Here is an 18,791-nt window from a genome sequence, read left to right as displayed (position 1 = left end):
GGGTAAGTATATACCCGTACCCATATCTGATTTAATATATCGAGTTTTATCCGTACCCGGTCAAGTCGGGTATTCCTCGTCAAAGTCGGGACGAGTTCAGGTATTACTCACGAGTATGGATTCATTTGCCATCCTAATCATAATAGAACGTTAAAGCTTTTAGTTTAGAAATTTTAAAAATTTAAAATTAATTTAATTTGCAATTTTTATTAAATTTAATACCATAAATAATTTCTTCTTTATAATGTAGATAATATTTATTTGTTAACATGATAATGCTAGTAATTTCAACAATAATAAAGGACAATATTGAAAGAAAATAATAATAGTAGTAAAAGTATGGACTAAATAATTGTGATAAAAAGAGTCAATAACAAAGTTGATTTCAAATTTCAATATTAGATGTTATGCTTTTTATAAGTAACTTTTTAATTTTTCATTTCTAATTCTGTTGACAATAGGGATAACAATTAAATTTATACTTATGGGTAATGCTCGTCCTAATTTTGATGAGAAATATTCTATTTGATCATTAATGAGTATAAATATAAATAATGTTTAATTTATTAAATCAGGTACGATGACGTGCTGGATATATATTTACTTGCTTTAAATTTCAAGAAATTTAATTTATTTATTTTTAGAATTTACTTAACATTTATGTAATTCTTATTTTATTTCAAATTTTAAATTTATGTCAAATGAAACTTAATTAATACAATTTTATAATTGTTCCTCTATATTGAAATCCTTTACATTTTTTTAGTATTTTTTACAAAAAAAAATTAATTAATTTATTAACTGATACGAATATACTCGATATTCGACAGATATGGAGATATGACACAAATCTCATACCCATTAAGTATGGAGACAATGATGAATATAATGTATAGGAATGAAGATGGGACGAGAATATTGAAATTCATACCACTTTGCTTCGTTGCTATCCTTAATTGAGAGTACGTTAAAACACTTGTTACGGCCATATACAATTACATATTAAAAATATGCTGTAAAACCTAATTCATATAATTACATATTAGAAATCTTGTATAAAACCTAATTCGATTTAACAAGCATTAAATTTTATCTATTTGATATTTGTAAAGACTAGAATATTCAAAAACACTTTAAAAAGGTTTATGAAGCTGGTTGTGTATGAAAACATTTGCACGTAATATGAATCGTCTCTAAACTATTAGGATTGACCTAATAGTGAGAGTTGAGATAATATGCAAAACTTAAATTTGAATTCTATTGTCATTATTAATTATAAGAGTTAATTATCTATACACTGTCAGTATAAAGTTTTTTTACATTGACAACCAATCATATTTTTTAATAGTGCCATATCATTTACTTATTTAATTAAATAAAAATAAAAAAATAATTGTAAAAAAATATGATTAATTATCAGTGTAAAAAATTTTACATTGACAATGTATAGATGATTAACTCTTATTATAATTCTTATGGTTCAAAAAAGTAAACAAAATCTTCCCTTATACTTTGTTTGGTTAAGCTGAAATATATAAGAAATAGGAAGAAAAGAGTGAAAATAAGTATTTAAACATGATATAATTCAGATTAGAAAGATAAATTGATAATTTTATAATAAATACATTATCAAATATTTCTATCTTTCTATTAAAATCAAATAACACTATAATATTATATTCTTCTAATTTTTATCCATTTATCTTAAATAAAGAATAAAAAATTTAATTTTGTTTAAAATTTATTTTTAGTCAAATATTTATCAAATTCTCCATTTCACCTAGTTGTTGGGAGTGACGGTGGAGTTAGTTGAACACGTTTACGCCTTACAGCTGCTGGGCGTTGACCAAAGGAGGCTTTCCAATAAAAAAAATATAATATTTTGAAAACAGTTGCAAAAAGAGAGAGTACCGTACCCTACTCTCTTCATCTCCTAAACTACACTATAAATAAATCCACCCAAAAAAAAAAAAAAAAAAGCATTCACGAGAGAGAAGAGAGAAAAGAACATGGTGGGCGTGCTTCCAAAGAGAATAATCCTGATGCGCCACGGCGAGTCGCAGGGGAACCGCGACACGGCGGCCTACACCACCACGCCGGACCACAGCATTCAGCTCACGCCGCAAGGCGCCGCCCAGGCCCGCCGCGCCGGCGAGGAGCTGCGGCGCGTGATTGGCGGCGCGGGGTGCTCCCCCGATTGGCGGGTGCAGTTCTACGTGTCGCCGTACGCCCGCACGCGATCGACGCTCCGCGAGGTGGGAGCGTGCTTGTCGAAGAAGAGAGTGATCGGCGTTCGGGAAGAGTCGCGGATTCGGGAACAGGACTTTGGGAACTTTCAGGTGGAAGAGAGGATGAAGGTGATCAAGGAAGCACGAGAGCGGTTCGGGAGGTTCTTCTACCGCTTCCCCGAGGGAGAATCCGCCGCCGACGTTTTCGATCGCGTTTCAAGTAACCTCTTTCTTCTTTTTCCTTAGTGCTGCTAATTAAGTTCATATTTTGCATTATAAATAAATAAATTTAGTCGATGGATGAAGAAGTCTAAAATATACTCCCTCTGTTTTTGTTTTATAGTCGTTTAAGGTTTTGCACAGGAATTAAGGAAATAATTAATATTTTAGTTTTCAAAAATATTTATTACTTATTTTTTTATTTTATCCTTCTTTTTTTTTGCATTTTTTAGACGGTTAAACTACTCCATTAAATAGTTGTTCCTTTTTTTATTTTTTATAGTATTTTATTGGGAACATATTGCTCTTATAAATGCACATTAACTTTATATGAGTAGTTAGAGAAAAATTAGGTAGATATTAAAAATAAATACACACATTTTTTAAGAAACATGTATTAATTATCAAGGGTAAAAATGAAAGAAAAAAATTAATAACTCATTGATTTTAGTAATATGACAATGAAAAAAAAACAACAAACTTTGACAAAACGACTATGAAAAAAAAACGGAAGAAGTACTACTTAAATAAAGATTTAATGGCACTGTACAATTGTCGGCAGATCAGAAATTACAATTTGTATGATTTATAATGTAATTTTATACAATCATGATTATAATTTATTATTAAAGATAAGTTTGTTGGCTTTTATAATAATTATATTAAAAGTCCAACATTGTAATTTTTTATTGGATGATATTGCAAAAAAAAATTTTGTGCCGAATGATTATTAATTTTTTTTTTTTTGTTTTCTAATTGTTTATTAAGAAAGTTATTTAATTCAATGAGAGCTTTAATATTAAATTTGTTGATTTTTATAATAATTATTTTAAAAAAATCATATCTATCCTAATGTCTATAATCATAAATTATTAAGTTTGTTAACTTTTTATAGTAACAGTTTGGAAGTCATCTTAGTAATAACTTCTGATGTATTTATATGCTATTTTTTTTCATTGAATTTGAAGAATGAAATGAAATCAAATTAGTTCTTTAAGCCTCAAATTTTAAGAACTAATTTGACTTATAAATTCCTTATGTGGATTTTTAGAGTATGTTCAGATATCTAATGGTAGGAGGAATGAAATGTGATAGATGATAATGGAAAATTAATATAAGCGATGCTGAGGAGTGAGGACTAATTAGATAACATACCCGTTTCTTTTTCTGTGCCTTTTGACTGGATGTTATGTTTGTTGATGGTTGTGATTGGTTTGCAGGTTTCTTTGAATCTCTGTGGAGGGACATAGACATGAACAGGCTTCGTCACGACCCTTCCAATGATCTGAATTTCGTAATTGTGTCTCACGGCCTCACATCGCGTATTTTCCTCATGAAGTGGTTCAAGTGGACAGTGGAGCAGTTTGAGCATCTAAACAATTTTGGGAACTGCGAGTTCCGCGTTATGCAACTGGGAACTGGTGGAGAATACAGCCTAGCTGTTCATCACACAGAGGAAGAAATGCTACAATGGGGTCTCTCTCCTGAGATGATTGCTGACCAAAAATGGCGTGCCACAGCTTGCAGGGGTGACTGGAATGATCAATGCCCCTGGTACTTTGATGAGTTTTTTGATCATCTTCCCGATGACTCTGATGATGATCATGATCATGTGGAGAATCAAGGTGAAACTAATTCTTTAAGTGTATGTGCATAGTGTGATTCCCATATGGGTTTGTGGGTTCATTTTTAACACACTAGGTGATTTTTATTTTTCACTGATAGGAGAAGAGATTTCAATAGAAAGAAAAATTAGGAAAGGATAAGATAATAGAGTTGACACTTTGGAAGTTCTAATAGATAACCTTTTGAGCAATTTTATACTGTTTGTAGGGCTTTGTATAATTGTATTATGCTGCTTGTGGGTTATACGTTTCGATATCAAAGCCTGCTTTATCACTGTTTACAAAAGATTGTGATGTTTTTTTATTACATTGTTGTTATTCATTTTCAAATACGGTTTAGTATTGTGTATGCCGACAAAATTGGAGTTTTCAAACAGGTAGCTTTATTCTTTAAAGATTGCGTGATTGATTTATGCTGTGAGAACTTTATTCGTTCCCAAAATTCTGGATCTTTCTCATTGATTATTTTTTACAGTCTAGAAACAAACACAGGCTTCACACATGACTAAATTGGAGTCCAATGCAAAAATATTGTATCTATCCGTATCACTTTGTCTTGTGAGGAGCTCACGTGAGATAGGACTTGTGCAGTTACTAAGATATCCATTTATTTAAGAATTTAAGTTTTTTACGATCAAGTCACCAAAGCAGAAGAGGGCAAAGAAATATTTAAATGTACAAAACAAAGAAAGAAAGAAAATTGTGGAATCATCAATGATCAAAGAGATTGTTAATGCCACCCACAACATTCACACGGGGATTCCTGTTGGGATTATGTTTTTAAATTGCTTGAGAGGATATATTATATGAAGGAGGGTTATAATTTTATTATTTTTATACAATAAATTATTGACACCAACATTATTGCACCCGAAACGTGGAATTAAGAAATGGAATTGGACTTGTCATTGAGATCAGAAGGCACTTTCAGAATTGATCGCGGAGGCGTTGATGGTTCTTCGTCTTGATCCTGAGAAAATGATTTTTGAAAGGACTTGCTCCACTTCTTCTTCAACTTCTTAGGTGGGGGGATCTCTTCCACGTTCTCATTTATGCTCACGGTTTTCTTTATAGATGGCATTGGTGCTAAACTTGCCGTTGGCAATGTTGATGCCACATTCTCTCCTTTATTCTCATCAACGTTCTTGCATGGCTTAGAAATAGAGTCACCTACAAGAGGTTGAGTTGGTGGAAGCTTCTTGTCTTCAACTTGGCCAGAGCCTCTTATGGCAGTTGAGCTTGAACTTTGACGCTTAGAATGCCCTAAAGTCACAGTCTTCAACGCTTGCGAAGCCAGAACTTTCGTGAGGAAATGATAGAGCCTGTTACAGATGCCCACATGTTGAAGATGGAATTCTCTTTGGTCCATCTGGTAAAACTTACCCGGAGATAAAGATGTGAAAAGGGTGGAAGAAGGGAATGATTAATCCAACCTTGAACTAAGAATACAAGTTTAAATCAGGAAGTGATATTGAAAATATTTGGAAGATATACTTTGCTTTTCTTAGAAGGGATGCTAACCAAAAAGTTTACAGTCTTTATTAAGTTGCTATTGAATCTGAAAGTAGAAAGCAAGAATACAAGGCATTGCTTGATACTCCCTCTGATTATGTTTATTGCGTAGCAAGAGCACACTTGAGCGAGGCAATTAATCAGGACTCATACAATTACAGAAATTTATATGCTTGTTTTAGTGAATCTTTCCGAGTTATTAGCAGGGTTGTCGAATTCATACGGAGTTACCATTTTATTTGTGATGAAGAATTGGAATCACCTTGCCCAATCTTCCACGTTTACTATTTTATTAATTATTTTATGTCGACGGATACCTTTCCCACATGGTTTCCATTGATCGATCGTCACATATTTTCCAGTTTTCCACCAAGGAAAGAGACTGATAAGGAGAACACACGAAGTAAAAAAAAAAAAAAAAAAAAACTCTGCAAAAGGATTTCATTCGAAGAACAAAATTTGCATAGGTTTACACCTAGATTTGATTTTATTAAGAGGACAAGGCTCCAATGACAAATAAATATAAGAATTCAGCTCAGCAGTTATAAGATACAACATAAGAACAGCTAACTATCATAAACTTGGGTCTCTTTTTTCAATGAGAAAACACTTCTGGTGATATCCGCCCACACAGACGCCAGTAAGCATCAGGGTGAAACATAGATTTCTCAAATACCCATATATCACGGACAAGAACCTGGAAAACATAAGAATCTAACAATTAGTGCTAAAGGAAGAAGAAAGCATTATCCAAAATAAAGAGCAATGCACTGAACTTGAGTAAACATTTATTTTTTTGAGGTCAAAAGGATGCATCCTTAAAACAGAATGAATGAACAATGAAGTTCCCTCTGCTGAAGCAAGTTGTCATTTCATAGAAAATGAATGAGTACCCTACTATATAATTCATGCCACAAAAAAACCTGTTCTCTATATCCTACCAACGAGAGAAAATAAAAAGTCAATGAAGAAATAACTGACTATCTTTTCCTAGATGGTTTAATACATTTTTGATAAATTAGCAGAAAGAAAAAGGAAAGGAAGATCCAGGAATGCCCAAAGAATGAAATGCAAGCAAGAAATTTACTATCATTACCTCCTTGCTTTTATCTCCAGCTACGACAGAGCCTTTTGAGTCATATGCTTCAAATTTCTGCAATTGATATAACATTATTTCACTGTTCTAAGTTTTTGAAATTCCTATTACTCAAGAAACCATGGCATAAATTTTCTGGGATTGGATTAATTTTAATGTGTAAAGCATACCTGTTTAGCCAAAATCTCAAGAGTAAGCTGAATAAATGTTTTATCCATGTCCTTCCGATCAACTCCAATCTGTAATTGATAAGGAAATCAGCATAAAAATCAAATTACTGACTTCAGCAATAGCATCATATATAATATGCTCTTCAGCATAAGGCTGGTAGGTTAAACGGGCAAACAAACAGGACATGGTCGATTAACACTTCTAGAATTGTCATCATACATCAGGCAAGAAAATATCAATTATATAGGATAACAATTTTGTTTACATATTTGATCCCAGAATAGGTCTATGACTGCTGCAGAAATTGAATAAACTTCAAAATTAAGATTTTGTGCATGGTGCCTACAAGACATAACCAGTAACTCCAGGGAGATGTCCAGAAATAAAACTTTACAAAGAATCCAATAAACAATAAAGGATTAACTTCAATGTTTTCACTAGTAAAATGATCAAAATACCTCCAATAATACATCCTATCAAAGCAAATGATAGTTATATTATTACTTGATCCAATGGGACCAGATTTTGATCAGTGATGCCTCATCATTAAAAGGTCGATACATCAGCTCTTTGATGTGATGGCCCAATGCCAGTAAAGGCAGACATTCTTTCTCTTATTTCAGATTCATGCTACATTTTGAGTCGTCACATCATCTTGATCAAAATTTAAACACAGTGAGGAAGAATACTAACCAGACGGGCACGTAAAGTCCGAATCTTAACAACGGGCTCGACCATTTCCCAGTATACCTTCCTCCATGCAGTTTCTCTTTGTCTAATTTCATTCTTAAGTGCCTATGTTGACAAAAAAAATGAAATATAACATCTCATAAATTAAACTATACTCTCTTTCGAAATTATTGATACAAAAATGCACCATAGCTCATATTTAGGCCAGTTTGTTTAAAATTAGAAAGTGTTTCAAACAAATTGCTTATAAAAAGCAATTATTTAATAAGCAGATAGAATTTGCTTCTTAAAAAAAGGCAAAAATACATTTTTCGTCCCTTATATTATTTATTAGTGTTAATTTAGTCTCACTTTAATTAATTGAATCAATTTAGTCCCACATTTTTAAAATGTATCTCAATGTTTGACTTCTCGTTTCCTCCGTTTAAATACTTACAGATCTGACTCGTGTCATGCCACATGTCATATTGTCATGACACGTGTCATGCTACCATGCCACATGTCATGTTGTCATGCCATTATGTTACGTGTCGTGTCATTATGTCACGTGTCGTGTCACATGACATGATAGCATGACATGTGTCACATTCGTTAAGTATTTAAACGAAGCAAATGGAAAGTCAAACATTGAGATACATTTTAAGGATTTGGGACTAAATTGATTCAATTAATTAAAGTGAGACTAAATTGAATCTAATAAATAATATAAGGGACGAAAAATATATTTTTGCCTAAAAAAAAAGAGCAGAAAACTGCTTTTTAAAAAGAAAAAAAGAAAAAGTAAACAAACACATCAAATAAGTAGAAAACTGCAAATATTTTATTAAAAAATGCTTTCTTAAGGAAAAAAGTTCAAACAAATGGGCCCATAGTACAATAGTAAAATCATGAAAAGGAACTGAAGCATACAGAAAACATCTTCTCAGTAACTGCTTTCCTTAACGTTTTTTTGTCACCATTAGCTATTAGAGTGTTTATCTGGGGAAGAAGAAGAAAAAAAAAAACATCAACAATGGGGCAAATAATGATATGCCAGCTGAAATCAAGGAGGAAAAGAAAGTCAAAACAGAATAAAGCACATACTATAATGCAAAAGAAAGAAACTTCCAAGAACTAAACTAGTGATGACAAAGTCCTAGCTGGTGAAAATTCAAAACATGTCTAAAGGCCAAATAACAATATCTTCTATCCTTAATTTCTTCATGGAATTTGTCTAAAGACCAAAGGCGTAATTAATGCAATATTTTTTCCTCTTCATAATTTTCTTTAGTTTTACTGTGTAGCTTAGATTACTAATAGGCAATTGGTAAATGATTTGTCAGAATGAGTTGCAAGACAGAAACACAATGGTGTTGTTTGATTTATTTAGCTGACACCACCTAGTGGGAAAAAGCCTTGTTGGTTGTTTGATGTTTGTCACAATGAGATTTTAAACAAAATCATAGTAAAGGCTACAGAATACAACGCGTGCAAACCTCCTTGTACATATTGGCAGCTTCATTGTAAAACTGCTTTTTTGAATAGCCCTTTTTTCTTAATTTTGCAATAGCATAGGCACTTTTGAGCTGTAACAAAGCAAAAAGCAATGTTTAATTGAAGTTATTGATAGCATCTGTAAAAATAAAAAGGTCCAGGTTCAACACTTTCAGTGTGATTTTAATTTTCCCTTTCTTTCCTTATCTCTCATAAAAGAGGATATTTAGTAGAGAGAAAGTGAAAAATGGACATCAAAGAGAGGAAAGCAATTCCTCCAAAAAGAAAGCAACAATGCTGTAATTCTCCAAGATTGAGGTTAAAAAAAGAGAGAACAGAAAAGAACAATTTGGATCAACAGAAATTATTACATCAATATAGTTAGGCTCTATTCTCTAAATTGGGGGAATAATGCAAACCAAAATTAAAACGTTATATACATCACCTCAAGAATGATGTCATTTTTTGTTCTTATCCAACCACTTCTAGTGAACCATCTGATACATCAAATATAAAAAATAATACAAAAGATCGTGATTAATAATTATAATAGTTTCTAAGGAAATATAATGCTATACAAGGGTTAAAAGCACATCATATTGGTGAAAAAAATATCTAGAAAAAGGTGTAAAGAAAACTATTCTAAATGTTAAAGTAAACCCACAAAAAGGCTATACAAATTTTAAATTTTGTCATATATATATATAATAATGAGTATGCTAGTGTCTTAATAATAAAAGCCAAGAATAAACCATGGAAATTTAAAATCACTGAGATCTAACCTCTTCCAAAATAGGATTTTCTCACGAGGTGCATAAGGTTCATAGATAAATCCAGGGCTTGTCATGGCCATTTGCGTCACCTGCATCAAAGATGTGTCAGCAAAGCATAAAAAAACATTACCTGATCTGCAAATTAATGCCTTGGTTGATATATGTTTCTGTTTTCAATTTTTAAAACTGTTTTGGAAATTCGTTTAGGATTAATTTATGAAAACAGAATGAATGAAAAACTTGATTAGCAGGACAACTTTTCAGGTTTTGGATATTGGTGAGTTCTTAGTCCATCAATATCAATGGTGTCAGTCTAATTGATGTGGGAATGATGAGATTGTGCTTTATTTATTACAAAACTGACATTAGTGAATGTACTTATTTACATTGGTGCCACTGTATTTTTATGGAAAGTTGGAAACTGGTGAGAGAACATCTTTTAGCTATTTCTATTTTATAGTTTTCAACATGGGATGCCTTGAAGATAGTTTTAAAACAGCTAGTAAGAAAACAATAACCAAACATGTGTTTTTTGTTTTTTCATCTTTATAACCTAAACAGTTTCTAAAAACAAAAAACAAAAAAGCTCCAAATGATCACAGACAGCCACCATAGATCAACTTCATTTGCATTATCCTTAAAGAGTACTATAATGACAAAAGATTTTGTTAAGCAGTAGATAAATGCTAAAATTCAAATATGAGGGTAGCCTGAAATCCATCAAATCATCAACTATCTAGGTGACTGTTTTAGGGGGGTGTATTGGATTACCCCTTAGTAAAATACACAAATTTGATGCATGTACTTACATCTAGCATATCCACTTTAAAGTTGTTAAATGATGGAGGCTTCTCATGTGATCTGCCAATTGAAATGCTAATATGTTTGAATGTTAAGAAAATATCCTGACTTTATGAATGATCAAAATCATTTTAACGCCTTAACTATAGCCATAAACTGCATGTCTTAGGTTCCACTCACCATCTTGTTGAAGAGTAGAAAAAACTCCTTGTTGTTTGAAGAACCCCTTTACATCAATTGGTGATTTTTTCATAGAAAGGAAACACGAGATAATAAATCCAGTAATTCAATTCAAATAGTCAAATAAACGGATATATAATCCAGCATACAAGAAGAGCATAAACGAGGGAGGTGGTAACAAGTCAAATGAAAACACCACTACATCAGCAGTCCCATAACTAAAGACTTAAACCAGAAAGACAAAGGAAACATATACCTTTAATTCAAACAATAAAACTCATCCCATTAATTTATCAATCCCATACAATAAGTACACATTGGATATAATGCATATAGTACATACCATATATATACCATGAAGAATAGCAGGAAACACTTGAGCAAAGAAGAAAAGAAATTTAAAAGAGAGTTACCACATTTCGCGCTTGTGGTGGGGCTTTGACTTGAGTCGTTGCCATCCTCTTATTGTTCATGAAAATAGACAACTCAGCTGCCTAAGAAAGGCACAAGAAAGTTAGGAAGTCAAATCCCGAAAATCAGTCTTGATAAGACAAATGTTCAAGAATATTCACCATTGTTGATCGGAGTGTCAAAGATTTTACACCAGCAAAGGGAATGCCATCGTGGCCCCTTAACAAATGGGGATAGAAGCTCCTGAAATTACCCTCAGAACCTGATCAAACAAAAAACAACTCCAACCGTCAACAAATTGGATGTTAACGACCAATTCTAAATCATTGACACGTTTCTCTCTCATTAAACCCCTTTCGCACACAAATGAAACAGCAAAAAAATGTTAAAAGAGATCATTACCATTTGATAGTGCAGAGGAATAACTCTTGCAGCTACCGAGCCTGAAAATTCAAACACATCAAGTAAATAAAAATTACATAATGACATTTATTTCAACCATGAAAAAGATGCATTTTTCTGAGAAAGCAAGGAAAGTAGTTTTACTCACAGATACGACGAAGATTCTCCGATCTGAGATGAGCGACAGAGTGTGCGAACTAAGTGTAAGCGTTTAAATGGTGTCATCATCTTCAACTTCGATTCAGAAACATTACAGATGAATGATCGATGCACAAGCACAACACAACACAGGTTTTCGTTTTTCAAGGGTTTAAGCCTTCAAATTCATTACAAAAAAAAAAAAGAAAATTAGAATTTAGAAATACACTCTAGTAGGCCAGTAAAACAGTGGGCCCATTCATCCTTGGGTTGGCCTATTTGACTGTTTTTTGAAGAAAAAACTCAAATAGGCTCCTTTAAAAATATCATTTTGGGCCTACGTTGGATATTTGATGCATTTTTATTTATTTTAATAATTTAATTTATATTTATTATCAGTATATTTATATAAACTAATGGGTCGAAGCACGAAGTGTCTTAATTTAAAATAAAATTAAAAGTAAAATTAAAATTAAGTAATAAAAATATAATAATTTAATTGATATTATGATTAGTTTATTAATTTTAAGATAATGAATTTGATAAAAAAATATATATTTTTTTTTTAATTTTAAAAAATAAAAAGGTATGAAAATCAATAAATATAAATCAAAGTAGTTATTAAAAAAATATCTCTTTTATATATTAATATAGATAAATATGTCAAAAAATTAAAATTAAATATATTCATTTTTTCAATCTAACCAACATATTATTTGAACTTTCTATTTTTTTAAAATACTGTCATATCCTCGTGTTGAAAAAGAAAAAGGCATATTATGTTTGATCAAAATCAAAGAATCTTATCAAGAGACTATTAGTTTTATAAATAATGAAATATGATTTTGTTAATCATTATCCTGTTTTTTTTTTTTTTGTGTACCGCTAATCATTATTCTAATGATGCTACTTATTAAATACTTTTAGTTACTACTACTACTAAAAAATGTGTTAATTGATTTCTTTATTTCCAATAGGAGTAAAAAAAATAAATTATTTTCCAATAAAACCTTTCTAGTTTTGTACAAGTACTCATGAGACAATAGTGGCCAAAACCACATGCAATATTTATTGCAAAAAAAAATGTAAATAAATTGATTTCTTAAATAAAGTTTCTACAGAAGAAAATATTTATGTTTTTATCACTAGATATTATTTTTTTTCTACAGAAGAAAATATTTATGTTTTTATCACTAGATATTATATTTATCTCTCTAATAAGAATATAAATTGTCTGATAATGAGAAGAATATATTTATAATGCATAAAATTTGAAGTGCGAGTTAACACTGTGTGAGTTCATTTAACAGTTTTATAAAAACAATGAAGTATGAAACACTCCTAAATGGCCTTTGAGTAGTTGTGAGATTTTAGTTTTTAGTTTTAAAAATAAAGCACATTCGACAAAAATATAATTAAAAAGATTTTAAAATAAACTTTAAAGCACTTTTACAATTATTTTTAAAATAAAAAACTGTTAATTTTGTTTTTAGTTTTTTAAAAACACATTTTTAAACAGTATATGTCCTTAACAGTTCTTCACTATCTCATAATTTCTCTTGCAGAAGACTTTAATTACATATTCTTTACTAGTAAAAATAATAATGTACAATTGAGATATTTTAATCAAGTATTTTTTAAATTAATAAATTAAAGATGAGCTGAACTCACTAATTTATTAAAGTGAGTCACATTTTTTAATTTATTTTCTTTAGTGGAATAACTCATCCAATTTTCTTAATGGATCAACTTGGTCTACTATTCTTTAAAGGGGTTGATCCTCTTTGTGTTTGCAACCTCAATTTTGACTGAGAAAAGATTCTGTCAACAAAATTCAGGAATCCAATTGTTTACTGCTAATTTGGCTGATTAGGTCACGGGTAGGGTTTTTAGAATGAATGTGACCAAGTTCACATCACAGCATATAACACATACCGAGAGCAATGCATGTGTCTTTTCACTCTCATTTGTAAAGTGTAGAGGTTCACGGGGAGCAATGGAGATGAAGCAAGTTAAGACAAATGCACTCATCCAAATGCAACACAAACCATCTCTTAACTTATAATGGAATAGTGCAATTAATAAGCCTGGTTTCCTTGAACGGCATAAGGTTAATTATAAGTAAGAACATGGTAATGGTTGTGCAAAGCAAAAGGAACCTTTTCTTTTGGATTCGCTTGCTTTCTTAATACCATAACCAAGCTTTTCCTTTAGGCTTAGTAGAATCCTTTCCCAAACATTTTTTAATTTTTTAATTTTTTTTTTTAGGATCGATCCTTTTAGATGATTTACTAAATTTTAATTAATCAAATATGCATTTTTCATAAACATCCAAATCATTATAAGTTTTATTGACATAGAATTTTTTAATTTAAAATATTAATTATTTTAAGTTTAAGTTAAATTTTAAGATAAAAATTAATTTTATATTTAAATTTTTCACTATTTATTCACATGTATAGAAGTTTCAATAATTCATTTTTTACTTAAACAAAGAGTCTCCTACCAAACTTGTATAAAATATTTTCACAAATTTAAAGTAAGATTTTTTTCCCCACTATCATCATTATATCCATAAACATTCAGTTTCACGTCTTTATCAACAACCCTCTAAGCTTTAAAATCCCAATTTTTAGCAACATCATTTCACCCTAATGGCTTTTGAAACTCTTAACACACTAAATATTTTAAACAATATTTATTCTTCTCCTTCCTCAAACTTTAAGATGTTTTCTTTAAAAAAACAGGAGGATTTTTGGCTTCCTCCATTGAGGGTAAAAGCAAAATAAAGAAACAAAAAGTAAAATAAAAGCACATATAAAACTTTAATGTCTAGGTTGAGAGTGAATAATAAAAAATTTTAAGTGTAGAATTAATTTTTATCCTAAATCTTAATTTAATCTTAAAATAATTAATATTTAAAACTAAAAAATTTTCATGCTAATAAAACTAATGGTGATTTGAATATTGAAGTAACTTATTTTAAAAATAAAAAGTTAATAATATTTAAAAAATTAAAAATAAGTATTATATAAATTTGGATGACTAAAATTAAGAATTCTTTTTTAAAGAACTACAATCAAATACCCAATATAATATAATTATAGCTTATTCATTAAAGATTCAGATGATTTTAAGATTGAGATAAGCGTGTTGCATAATCATTATCACATCAAACAAAATTATCTTGCAACAAAGACTCAAATGATATTTTTTCACACATATATTTTTTTTTTACAAAAAATTTATTTTAGATAAGTCATTACTCCATGCAAAGAGCCTATCACTAAAATTCTATTCGTTCTTCCATACATTATTTGATACCTTTATTTATTTTATTTGTCTTTTAGTGAAGGCTAAAATTATATTGAAATCTTCAATTTATTATTGGACACATTTGCTTAATTTAATTATTTATGTTCATAATCACCAAATTAATGCTTTCTAGTTAATATAATTATAATTAATTAGTTATTTATTTATATTAATTAACATATTTCTTTTTTATATTGACAGAAGTATCTCTATTAATTAACATAATTTACTGTTAATAAAAAAATATAATTTATTTACTATTAATGATGTTAAAAAAATTAGTGAATTTAGTTAAAAATATTAAATTTATCAATAATTTAAATTATTCTTACAAAATTGTTTTTAATATCTCTTAAATTAACATCTCTTTTTACTTGATCATTTTTAACTTATTAATTAATTAATTAATATTCGGAAGAAATATATTTATATTTTTATTTATCTTTTCTAACCGAGACAAAATTTTTATTAATTAATTTCAATCACTTATTAACTTTTTTCTAAAATAGTTGTTAATTAAATAAAAATATTTTAGAAAAAATATAATTAACTAACAATTAGAAAAGAGGTTTTATAAAAAAGACAAGAAAAAGTGAAAAAAAAACTCTTATATATAGAAATAATATAGTAATTATTACATTTAGTTATGTTCCTAAATAAATAAAGAAAATATGTATGGAAGGTTGCAATGTTATTTGTAGCTTTCATTACAAGACAAATCAGAAAATAGATGTATCAAATCACATATGAAATGCTGTTATGCTATTTGAGCCTTCACTATAAGATTGTTTTTTTAAAGTCTTTGTGATAATCACATCGCGACACGCCAATGTCATCTGAACCTTCAATTAATACACTGGTGGCAGCCTCGAGTATTTTGTATGGTGTCAATTAAAAATATCACACAATGAAAAATACATCTTTAAATAATATTTTTTTTAACTATGATATTAATATAAAGTATTTATTATAAAAATGATTAATAATTTTTATCATAAGTCTTAAAGACACAAAATATATATTTTTCTTTTAATATAATTTATTTCATATTTCCAACCATAATCAATTTGGTTAAGACTTTGATTAATGTTTTGTAGTCGGAAGTCCACCGATTTGGTAAATTGTATCAAAACAACCTTGTATGAAATGTTTGCAAAAAGGACCCCACTTTGTCCTATTAGCCATTCCTTTGTTATTTGAACTTCACTTTGAAGCAAGCAAATGAGTGTGCAATGCATGCATAAAAGGCACGCATAGAGCTAGCTATGATTGGTATCCTTGTGTCTATGTTGTTTGTGTTTAGCACACACCAAGTGAGAGTTGCCATGGATTTTAAGAATGTTGTAGCTTTTCAAGTTGTCACATTATGCATATCTTTGGCTGTGGCAAATTCTGACTTCAGTTACCCAGCAGTTTTCAACTTTGGTGATTCAAACTCAGACACAGGTGAACTTGCTGCAGGGTTAGGCTTTCTTGTTACCCCGCCTAATGGACAAAGTTACTTCAAACCCCCATCTGGGAGGTTCTCCGATGGCCGTCTCATTGTTGATTTCCTAAGTAAGTTTTATAATCTTTCATGAAATTGTCTTATACTTACTGCAAACATCAATAAATTGGACAAATAATAAAGGTGTTCATTAAATGTGAACATAGACTATCGATAAAAAATAATTATGATGGAAGAATAACATCAAAAACACTTATGAAATGGCATCTAAATGTGTTCATTTCATCTTTTACTATTCCTTGTCTAAAATGTAGTAACTTACATCTAATGTAAATTCATTTTCTCGGAGAGAACCAATGTTTCTCATTGATTACTTTAACATTAGAGATTAAATTAACGTCATCATCGATAGAATATAACAATATGGTTCTCTTCCATAACAAGTATGACTTACCGGACAATGGTGAACATATAGCAATGTCCACCATCACCACCACTTGTATTGTAGTAAAATAACAACATGTATGATGTATCATTAGCATTGACATGATTGTTCCATGTGTTTTTGGTTGATTATTGCAGTGGATGCGTTCAAATTGCCTTTCTTAAATGCCTACTTGGATTCATTGGGTTTGCCAACTTTTCGACATGGATGCAACTTTGCAGCATCGGGTTCAACTATCCTTCCAGCCACTGCAACATCCATCAGTCTATTCAGCTTTGGGGTTCAGGTATCTCAATTTCTGAGATTCAAAGGGCGGGTTCTTCAATTGCTTCAAGGTATATATATGATAAATTAATCAAGTATCTTCTCATTAAAATTTGGTTTCAAAATCTAGTTTGCTGTTTATCCCATTCATTATCAGAATAATGTTTCAGGAAAGAAATTTGATCAGTATGTCCCAAGTGAAGACTATTTTGAGAAGGGGTTATACATGTTTGACATAGGCCAAAACGATCTTACTGGTGCATTTTATTCAAAAACATTGGACCAAGTACTTGCCTCAATTCCAACAATTTTACTGGAATTTGAATCTGGAATAAAGGTTGGTGTCATTGTTTTGTGTGACCTGGTGACTGTGCCCAAAAAAATAATAATGTATAAAAAATACTAGTTTTTACTGAAATTAACATTCACTCTCTGATTTGTGTGCTAGAAACTGTATGACCTCGGGGCAAGGAATTTCTGGATACATAACACAGGTCCACTCGGATGCTTGGCTACGGTTATTGCCAAATTTGGCACCAACTCATCAAATCTTGATGAACTAGGATGTGTTAGTTCACAAAATCAAGCGGCCAAAGCATTTAATACACAGCTTCAAGCTCTTTGTAGTAAATTGAAGGCCCAGTATCCAGATGCAAATGTCACATATGTTGATATCTTCACCATAAAATCAAACCTCATTGCAAACCATTCTAAATATGGTGAGTGTAGCTGATTTATTTTATTTTATTTATTTATTGTTGCCACATCTCAATTCCACCTTAAAATGCTTGAAGTGTGTCCAAGTCAGTGGAGAATATAGGGATCAGGATAAGCCAAAATGGCATAATTTATTTTCTAGCACAAGTATTTGTTGAGGCAAACAAATTTAAATTTCTGTAGTTATATGTTTGCAGGGTTTGAACAACCCATTATGGCTTGTTGTGGATATGGAGGTCCACCATTGAACTATGACAGTCGAGTTTTTTGTGGGCTAACAAAGATCTTGAACGGGACCACAGTAACAGCAAAAGCTTGCAACAACAGCAGTGTGTATGTAAACTGGGACGGTACTCATTACACTGAGGCTGGAAATCAATACGTGGCATCACAAATTCTCTCTGGAAACTACTCCAACATTCATTTGGCAGAAAAAATGCCCTTCCTTCTTTAGATCAAGTTCTAAATCCCCATCCATTTATTGTTATAATGATTTTATTCTATGTGCTACTGTAGTGAAACAAATAGCTGATTGTAAACTTGAAGGACAGTTGTGATCTTACAAATGCATATGATTAAAGATCGAATCAACTGACTTTGAGACATGGTCAATGGAAGAGTTTCCATGGAGCTTAATGGGACTCATCATATATAAGTACTTGAACTGAAAATTGAAAGTGGCTTATAACTCTCCTATAAGTTCATTTTAGCTTATAATATAAAAGGGGCATTAAATAATGAGTAATGATACATGTCCAACAAAGTTGAACAACATGTACAACATCAAATTTTTTGTCTATTTTTCTTCACCATTAATAAATGTAGTAAATGAAGTGATGGAGAGATAGATACAAATGGTGATGCTGTATAAGTTTTTGTACAAT

At 30.5% G+C, this 18,791-nt stretch overlaps 3 protein-coding genes across 5 annotated transcripts; 2 read left to right on the top strand and 1 right to left on the bottom strand.

Moving 5' to 3' along the window:
- Window positions 1–1,903: 1,903 nt before the first annotated feature.
- On the top strand, window positions 1,904–4,379 carry LOC109787688 (phosphoglycerate mutase-like protein AT74). The gene is made up of 2 exons (XM_020346240.3): window positions 1,904–2,448; window positions 3,668–4,379. Exons 1-2 carry the CDS (start codon window positions 2,010–2,012, stop codon window positions 4,102–4,104), a joined length of 876 nt encoding a protein of 291 aa, XP_020201829.1. The 5' UTR covers window positions 1,904–2,009; the 3' UTR covers window positions 4,105–4,379.
- Window positions 4,380–6,023: 1,644 nt separating this feature from the next.
- LOC109795396 (Mitochondrial inner membrane translocase complex, subunit Tim44-related protein) lies at window positions 6,024–11,911 on the bottom strand. Of its 2 annotated transcripts, XM_020354885.3 has the most exons (12): window positions 11,730–11,909; window positions 11,582–11,622; window positions 11,341–11,441; window positions 11,182–11,262; window positions 9,797–9,876; window positions 9,460–9,511; window positions 9,017–9,106; window positions 8,451–8,519; window positions 7,545–7,646; window positions 6,851–6,919; window positions 6,681–6,737; window positions 6,024–6,281 (listed from the first exon to the last, which is right to left on the bottom strand). In XM_020354885.3, exons 1-12 carry the CDS (start codon window positions 11,807–11,809, stop codon window positions 6,180–6,182), a joined length of 924 nt encoding a protein of 307 aa, XP_020210474.1. In that variant the 5' UTR covers window positions 11,810–11,909; the 3' UTR covers window positions 6,024–6,179. The 2 variants fall into 2 exon arrangements, with proteins under 2 accessions (XP_020210474.1, XP_029125796.1); XM_029269963.2 differs by lacking the exon at window positions 9,017–9,106 and having other exon boundaries at window positions 11,730–11,911.
- A 2,788-nt stretch (window positions 11,912–14,699) lies between these two features.
- LOC109804903 (GDSL esterase/lipase At1g54790) lies at window positions 14,700–18,596 on the top strand. Of its 2 annotated transcripts, none has more exons than XM_029269953.2 (5): window positions 14,700–16,591; window positions 17,064–17,261; window positions 17,361–17,527; window positions 17,639–17,909; window positions 18,091–18,301. In XM_029269953.2, exons 1-5 carry the CDS (start codon window positions 16,300–16,302, stop codon window positions 18,153–18,155), a joined length of 993 nt encoding a protein of 330 aa, XP_029125786.1. In that variant the 5' UTR covers window positions 14,700–16,299; the 3' UTR covers window positions 18,156–18,301. The 2 variants fall into 2 exon arrangements, with proteins under 2 accessions (XP_029125786.1, XP_029125783.1); XM_029269950.2 differs by having other exon boundaries at window positions 14,709–16,591; window positions 18,105–18,596.
- The last annotated feature ends 195 nt before the right edge of the window (window positions 18,597–18,791 follow it).

This window comes from Cajanus cajan, chromosome 7 (genome assembly GCF_000230855.2).
Source record: "Cajanus cajan strain Asha chromosome 7, NIPB_CcT2T_4, whole genome shotgun sequence".
NCBI classification, from domain to species: domain Eukaryota; kingdom Viridiplantae; phylum Streptophyta; class Magnoliopsida; order Fabales; family Fabaceae; genus Cajanus; species Cajanus cajan.
This window is presented reverse-complemented; position numbering and strand designations above follow the sequence as displayed.